The sequence below is a fragment of the Mobula birostris genome, chromosome 16 (assembly GCF_030028105.1).
Source record: "Mobula birostris isolate sMobBir1 chromosome 16, sMobBir1.hap1, whole genome shotgun sequence".
NCBI lineage: Eukaryota > Metazoa > Chordata > Chondrichthyes > Myliobatiformes > Myliobatidae > Mobula > Mobula birostris.
This window is the reverse complement of record NC_092385.1, coordinates 25568226-25576879: the sequence shown is the minus strand read 5'-3', so window position 1 is coordinate 25576879 and position 8654 is coordinate 25568226. Positions and strand designations below refer to the sequence as shown.

Genomic DNA, 8654 nt, shown 5'->3' with positions numbered 1-8654 from the left:
GTGTTCTGTGATATCACACCGGATGAAATATTGTATCATTTCTTAATACATGCATTACTAAATGACAATAAAAGAGGACTGCGCGTCTTCATAATCTAAAAAAAAATTTCCTAACTGGACTTGAATAGGATGAGTCAGGTTCTTTTCATGAGGATAGCACCATGGGACAAATCAGAAGATACTGCCCAAATGTGGTAATAATCTTGTACATGCTGCTATGAACTTGAATCACTGAAAAGTCAAAAATCCAATTGGAAGGATGGGTACAATATTTTAGCTGTTTTGTTTTTAGGAGCACTGAATTGGGAGTTTTAGTATTAAGTGGGTGGTAAGTAAATGAGTTTCTAGTTATGATTGCATTGGGGTCATGTTTTGTTGCTAAGCAACCCAGAGAAACCACAAAAATGAATCTTGAACAGACATGTCTGCACGTTTCAGAAAACTGGAGATTTATTAACAGATTGACTCAAATCTCCAACTAGTAACTACAGAAGATTTCAAAACAGTTGAAAATTACGCCTTTATTGAAGTTTGTCAGTTGCTAGTTACATTAAGCTTTTCACATTAAGCTTTTCACATTAAGGCACAAAGCACTGCAAGAGTGACAACCATCCCTACTCAGAATACAATATTCAATTACAAAGACAGCTCCAACAGGGAAAAAACAATATTCATTATGGCCAGAGTATAAATAGATTCTAAGTACAGTTTTAAAAGACAGTTGTGCAATTTAGTAGCTTCTAATCATAGATAATACAAAAATGTTCAATTGTACAATTATCCGGTTTTACTCAAATATGCACGAGAATTAGGTAAACAACATTGAACCTCAAGCACAAAGTTAATTTTCACTGAAATAACAAACCCAAATAGATTTAAAATGGAAACACTCTGATCAGCGAGACACAGAAAAACTGGAAAAATTAGGAAGGTAGTCAACTTTGCTTGTTATCTTCAATTTATCCATCATCAAAGCAGCACTGGCTTTAACAGAGGTGGGACCAGATGCAATGTGCTCTAAACTATTGTCTTCTCTGCATTCTTATTCCACTCTGTCCTCCACTCAAATTACAAAGCATGCATAAAACATGCAACAGACAGAACATGGGTTGGAATGAACACAGCAGCAAGTATTTCCCCACCAGTAAATTACTTAAGCTCTGAATTTATATATGGACACATATGCAGATTGATTTTTTTTTAAAAAAGCCAGAGTTCGTCTGCACTGGTTAGACAATGCATTGTAGAAATCTTTTAAGCAGTTTGCATATTCTTCTTAAAATTAAAAGAATGCCTCCTTCCCCATGACCAGAAAAGTTTCTCCCACACCGCCACCCACCAAACCATTGGACCAGTAGTATATCTGGTTCCAGTGTCATTATATTGAGTGAATGTATTAGAATCTATCCTCTACAAGAAATAAGGCATTGAGAATGGGAGTTTCTTATTTTATGATAGTGCTTAAGCCCACCTAAAGCCCAAGCAACTATGACTTCAGCCAAGCTACTGAAGGCAAAAATCCTGTTATAATAATCCAGTTTTACAATCGTCTGTTTAAGTTCTTATTTATATATAATTCATACAATCTTCAGTTTCTACATATAACTATGACATTCGAGCCATCACCCAATCCATTCTTTGATATTGCTGGTTCAACAGCATTTGAAAAAGAGATGTCCATTTTGCAGCTGAAGTTGTCATGCAATTGCAAATGTCCTCTGAAAGCTTGTACTGAATTGAAGCATCTCATTTGAAGCAGCCAAGTTGGAGAGCAAGCCTAAGGAACTGTGATATGGAATGGGCTTCCTGGAATATGCTCATCGCCCCATTTCACAACCAGTGTATAGTTCCCCTTCTCCTTCACCATGTAGGCAACATTATATTGCTCACTTCCAATGTGCTTCACAGATACCTCTTCACATGGAATAGTGGGTCCATGCACACCAACCAGAAGTATATTTGAGCCTAGGACAGGAAGTTACCAATAAGGTTACAAATACAGAGGTTATTAATTTCTTACAATGTTGTGATCATAATTGTTCTTATGGAGCCAGACAGCAGAGAAACAGGCCCCCTTGGCTCATCAAATCCAGGCAGACCTTCAACACTCATTTCTATTCTCCCCCCATCGGCATGAAATCTCAACAGATTCTCCTCTCACCTACCAACCCCCAGGACAGAGCGGAAACCCGTGCAGGCGTAGTGAACACACGCACAAAGACCGTCAGGATTGAACCTGCATCACGGAAGCCAAGTCGGCAGCACTGCTGGTTGCTCTGCCCGATCCTCAACATGCTCACTTGGAGATTAAAAAGCTAAAAGTTCCCTTCATTCCATTTACAAAGATTCCAAACCGCATCCCAACCCATAAAGCTAAATTAATATCATATTGGTCCTGGCTATTCTAAAGAAACAGTGCACAGCCATATTTCAATCTAACTAGTACAGTTAAAATGACCAAACATCAAAGAAAACAGGCAGAAATACAGAGGGCAGCAGCAAATCTTAAATTTCAAAGTTTAAAACTTGCTTTACGCATTTGTATTTTATCCATTCCTGTCCTGTCATTAAGGCAATTTTCATCAGGACTAAATAAACTGCTGACCTAAGAGCAAAAAAACCACCAGTGCAACTTAAAACCTCTACCAGCTTGAGAACAGTTCAAATTAAAAGCTATTAAAACTCGCAAATCAAATGTAGCATTTCTTAGTGGTGAAACAATGTGAAGAAAGCAGGTCCTTCACCTTTAAGTTCACTTGCATATACTTTCAACTAAATACCATTCCACGAGTTTGGATAAGTTACTGAAGCGTGAGCAATGATCACATTCCATAATGCTGCTCACTCACACTCCTCTTTAAAGAGCATGTATGGCAGAGTGCCAAATATCCAAGAGAACACCCACTGCTAGTCGATGTTACAGAAGAGTGGGTGACAATGAATTTCTCAGATCAGAGGCCCAGAAAATAATCTTTATTTCCACAGTATAGTCCAGATCTGTTCTCCCTCACCCGATCTGTGCACTTTTTCCTCTAAATTATTGTCTGATTTCTAAATCTTGACTCACTTCTCTGAGTGACATCATGCAAAATCTGCTTTGCTAGGTGTTGAATGTTCCAAAAATTAATTGGCTTATTCACCACATTTGCTGTTAATCAGACTTGGATTTTTTCTCCCTGGTTTAACGAGGATAATAAGAGAAAAGGGGCAACTAGGGAAAGAATAGACCCCTTTATCGATGTAGTCATTTACTCGCGGAACCACAGGAGATGTGCAAATACTTAAATGGATATTTTTCATTTGTAGTTACTGAGGTCATGGAAGCTAACGATTTAAGAGAAACGAATAGTAATGTTTTGAGATCATGCTTGCATTACAAGGGAGGTGCTGGCAGGCTTGAGGCATATTAAGGTAGATGAATCCCCAAAGTCTGACTAAGTTAAACTAGGACATTGTAGAAAGGTAGGGAAGAAATTGCAGAGGCCCTGGCAAAGATATCTGCAACTTTAACCACAAATGAGGCACCAGATGACTAGAGGGTGGAAAGTATTATACCTTATTTAAGGAGGTGGGAGCTACTTCAATGATGAGAAAGTTACTGGAGGGGATTCTAAGGGAAATGATCTACCAGCATTTGGAAAGGCAAGGACCAAGGATAGTTAGCATGGTTTTGTGAGTGGTAAATAGCGTCTCAAGTTTAAATGAGGTTTTATTTTTATTGAAAAGGTGACAGAGGACTGACTGGACCACATCTATATGGACTTTGATGTGTCCTTTGACAAGGTCTCACCAAGAAGGCTGGTCTGGAAGATTAGATCACAGGGGATCGAGGTAAATGGGCCAACTGGATACAAATTTAACTTAGCACAAGGAGACAGTGGGTGTTAGTGGTGGGATTCTTTTCAGGTTGAAGGCCTGTGACCAGTGGTACGGCACAGAGATCCATGGTAGGTCCACGTCAATATCAACAACTTGCATAAGAATGGAGCTGGCATGGTTAAGTTTGTGGACAACAAAAATTGGTGGCTGAGTAGGTAAAGATTTCAACAGCCATCTAAATCAAATGGGTAAGTGGGCCAAAGAATGTCAGATAGAATTTAACCCAAACAAATGGAAGATATTGCACTTTGACATGTTAAACCAGGGCAGGACTTGTACAGTATGTGGTTGAGGCCTGAAGTGTTATAGAACAGAGAGACCTGGGTTACAGGTACATAGTTCCGTGGAAGTGGAGACTGGGTGGTGAGGCCAGTATTTGGTGCACATGCCTTCATCAGTCAAGGCACGGAGTACAAGAGCTGAGATGTCACGTTACAACTGTATAAGTTGTTGAGCGCACCCTTGGGTGCACTGTGAGCTTTTCTGGTTGCCCAGTTGAGTGGACACTTGGGTGTCCTGTGTGCTGTTCTGGTTGCCCAGCTTTGGGAAAGATGCCATTAAACCACAAGGATGCAGAAAAGATTTGTAAGGATGTTCCGAGAACAGCAGGGCTTGAGTTATGAGGAGAAGCTGGACAGGCTGGGACTATTTTCCATACAGGGTAGAAGGCAGGAGGCTGAGCAGGAACTTCCAGGAGGTATTTAAAGCCATGAGGGCCATTTAAGCTGTATGGTCAATCTCTCTCCCCCACCCCACCCCAGGTTAAGAAAATCTAAAACTAAAAGGGCACAAGTTTAAGGTGAGGGGAAAGATATAAAGGGGACTTAAGGGGGTAAGCTCCCCCCAGCACCCCCAAGAGGTGGATGTGTGTGATGAGATACCAGAGGAACTGATAGTGAGTTTCCTCTCCTACCTTGGCAGCTTGGTAGTCTTTAACATTTAAACATGTACAGGGATAGGAAAAGGTTCAGAAAGATGTGGACAAAATGGGAATTGCTCAGATAGACAACATGCAATAAAATGAACCAAAGGATCCACTCCTATGCTCAGCAACTGACTAATCCTTTTATGGATTTCTCTCCCACCTTTCTATCCTTCACCTTTCCTACTGCATACAAATCCGTGCACTTTGGCCACCTGAAATCACAAAACCTCCTGAGTGTTGACTCTATTGCCTTCAGCTTTGAGTCCCCAGGATCTGAAATTTTCCATCTAAACTTTCATTTAGTATTCCTATTTAGACTCAAAGTACCAAAGCAACCCATTTTCACCATCAAGAACTCATCTAAACCACTTCCATTCTCCTGCGTCCCTAGCAAAATCAAAGCTTCAGCCTTCAATTAACAGCCAAGCCAAATTATACGAATCTAATTTCACATAATTTAGTTTTTCCAGTGTTTGAAGAATCTGCTTCAGTACTTTATTGGATGAAGCTGGCTTAATCTATAAAAAATGTTGTTATGACAGTTTCGATACCAGTGAGACAAAGCCAAGGGGATAGTCTAAAGGCAGTAGTGTATTAATTAGGCTAGTTATTAAACCCAGTTATTTAGAGTTAATGTTCAGTTGAATGAACATTAGCTTTGAGTATAAATGCTGCAAGAGTTCATTCTATTCAAATCTTAAACTAAACATAACCAGAAAGATTTTCAGGCTAATTATTTACAAGAGTAAACTGAACGCAGAAAAATCCTGGACCTTACCAAATATTTGAAAAATCCCAACAGCTAAGTGCACAGAGAACTGTACTGGTTTAGTAGTGTTATATTGCAAGGTTACCTGCTCTGCTGCAATCCACTGAAAAGCAGCTCTTCTGGCCGACAGTTGCTGTGGTGAGACCTGACCCACTGGAGACCACCTTGCTGCTGTCAGAGGAAAACCTGGGAAGACTGCTGTACGAGTTGACGGTTGTTGATTTCGTCACAGATTCTAGTATAATGGAGGAGGTTTCATGTGGACTGCCACCACTTACTAGCCGAGGACCTAGAAAGGAATGTAAAAATAGACCATTTAGTCTTTCAAAAGTAGATTATAATAACTAGACATACGTACTCTCTGACTAAGAACAAGTTGTCAGAGTCCCACCCTATGCCAGTGTAAGAGGTTTCTTCTTTTATGTTACTGCATTGGCTAATTAAAATGGCTTCTTTGTTATGTTAACTGCTGAGAAAGTTCTCCGGCTAGCAGCTTGTTTGGGTTACGTTATTGATAAGAGAGCAAACGAACCAATTGGGATAGATGTTATTCTTCCTTGTGTGTCTGTAAGCTATTGTGATGCGCGGGTTTTTGGGCAGAAGGCGCGATGGAGACAGAGAGAGTGGACAGGATGCTGTGAGTGGGCCGACGGGATGGACCCCGAGCCGGAGTCCGAGGTCCAGGGTTTTCGGCGAGGAGAGGAGATGAAGATAGACTTGTGTGGAGTATCTGGTCGGCCACTGTGGGTGGTCCCAGGCGGCGGGTTGAGGTGGTCAGAGAGGATCGAATGGTGAAGAGAGGATCGTTACTAGAGCTCCAACTGTTTGTGCACAAAGAGATTGAACTTTGATAAGTGTGGCGCCTTTTATTTTCCTTTTATATTTTATCTCTATTAATTATAGTTCCAGTAATATCTATAAACAGTAATTCATTTAATCGTATATGGTGTATTGTCTGTTATTTGGCAGGGTGGGTACATCACACAGCATCCACACAAACTTAATTACCCAGTTTGGTGGGGCCGAGGGCTGTTTCCCCTAGACGACAGCAAGTTGAGCGACTCTGAGGCTCGCAGTGCCAGGGGGGCTACACCAGTCTAGTTTACATCCCCCTCCCCCACGTAGCACTAGCAAACTTTCCTGAGAGGATATTTGTACCTTTGTGGTTCAATTATAACCAGTACCTCTTGTACACATTATCACTACCCCAGAGGAGACCTCAATGGTGCAAGAATTTGAATCCTTCTTCCCCTGCACCAGCCACAAATTCACCTGGTATAATTTCCATTTCTGACTGCACAAGCACATGGCCCCAGACGTAATCTGGAGATCACGATCCTCCAGATCTCGTTTCTTAACTTCTTTCTCAAATCCCTCTACTCAGTCTGTAGGACCTCAACCCTGGTTTTAACCACGTCATTTGAACCAATATGTACAACAACAGCTCGCCATTCACCTTCCCCCTCAGGAACATTCTGTAGCTAGTCAGAGAATATCCTTGACCCTGGCACCCAGGAGACAGTACACCACCCTGGCTCCGCTTCTGCAGTCACAAAATCCCCAGTCTGTCCTCCTCTCTATTGAGTCTCCTAATACTATTGTACACTTTCCATCTGGGCCTTAAAACAAGTCACCAAGCCAGACACGTAACTACTGCTGCTAGCTCCTGAAAGTACACCCCCTGAACAATATCAAAGGGGATATATGAGTTAATGAGGGCAATCTTCACTGAGGAACCCTATGCTGCTTACCCAGACAAGTGTGAAGTGGTTCTCTTTGATAAGTCAAATTTGAAGACAGAATATAATATTAATGGCAAGACTCTTGGCAGTGTAGAGGATCAGCGAGATCTTGGGGTCTGTGTCCATAGGACACTCAGAGCTGCTGCACGGATTGACAATACTGTTAAGAAGGCATATGGTGTGTTGGCCTTCATCAACTGTGGGATTGAGTTCAAGAGCTGTGAGGTAATGTTATAGCTGTAAGACCTTAGTTAGACCCCACTTGGAGTACTGTGTTCACTTCTGGTCACCTGATTAGAATGCCAATACTATAGACAGTGCAGAGGAGATTTACAGGGATGTTTGCTGGATTGGGGAGCATGCCTTGTGAGAATAGGTTGAGTGAACTTGGCCGTCACTCCATGGAGCGACGGAGGATGCGAGGCGACCTGACAGAGGTGTACAAGATGTGTGCATCGTGTGGATAATTGATCGTGTAGATAGCCAGAGACTTTTTCCCCAGGGCTGAAATGGCTGACACGAGGGGCCATAGTTTTAAGGTGCTTGGAAGTAGGTACAGGGGGATGTCAGAGGCAGTTTTTCCATACAGAGTGGTGGGTGCGTGGAATGCACTGCCACCCATGGTGGTAGAGGCGGATACAATAGGGTCTTCCAAGAGACTCTTGGATTAAGTACATGGAGTTTAGACAAATAGAGGGCTACGCAGTAGGGAAATTGTAGGCAGTTTCTAGAGTAGGTTACATGGTTGGCACAACATTGTGGGCTAAAGGGCCTGTAATGTGCTGTAGATTTCTATGTTCCTTCGCTTTTCCCATTTATCTGAAGCCTTTACCTTGGATGGACCACCTCAAAGGTCTCAGCTATGAAATTCAAAAACAATAATACTCATATCCCATCTAATATTGATAACAAATACTGTTTTGTCACATCATTTGTATGAAAAATGCACTATAAACAAGTTATTATTATATATAATATAAACAGTGCTCTAGGTTTCACAATTGTAAACTATGGTTCAAATGAGATCACTAGAACACTGTAATAGCAATGGTACGGAGAGAAAAAAAAACACACACACACATTAAACCACCACAGAGGTCCCTCTTGGCTCTTAACTCAGCTGAACAATAAATTACTGACCAGTTTCAGTGAGTTAGTTAACTATAAAACACTCCTTTCAAAACGAACGGTTTTTAAAATGACAAATCTGTTCTAAGAAACTTGAAATCAAAGTACTTCTTTTCCACCCACCCCCCAGAAGAGTCCTGGGACAACATGCTCCATTCACACAAACCATGCTATTAGGCCATGCTCATAGAAGAGTTGAGATAACATACAT

General features: G+C 41.4%; 1 protein-coding gene across 5 annotated transcripts in view; it reads right to left on the bottom strand.

Moving 5' to 3' along the window:
- Nucleotides 1-501: 501 nt before the first annotated feature.
- flnba (filamin B a) overlaps nucleotides 502-8654 on the bottom strand; it is a 175940-nt gene continuing 167787 nt past the window's right edge. For all 5 annotated transcript variants that reach the window (XM_072280460.1, XM_072280458.1, XM_072280461.1 and 2 more), the window contains 2 exons: nucleotides 5659-5862; nucleotides 502-1965 (listed from right to left, as the gene is read on the bottom strand). In XM_072280460.1, the coding sequence (XP_072136561.1) occupies nucleotides 1778-1965; nucleotides 5659-5862 (392 nt within the window). In that variant the 3' untranslated portion in view covers nucleotides 502-1777. The remainder of the gene's footprint in view (nucleotides 1966-5658; nucleotides 5863-8654) is intronic.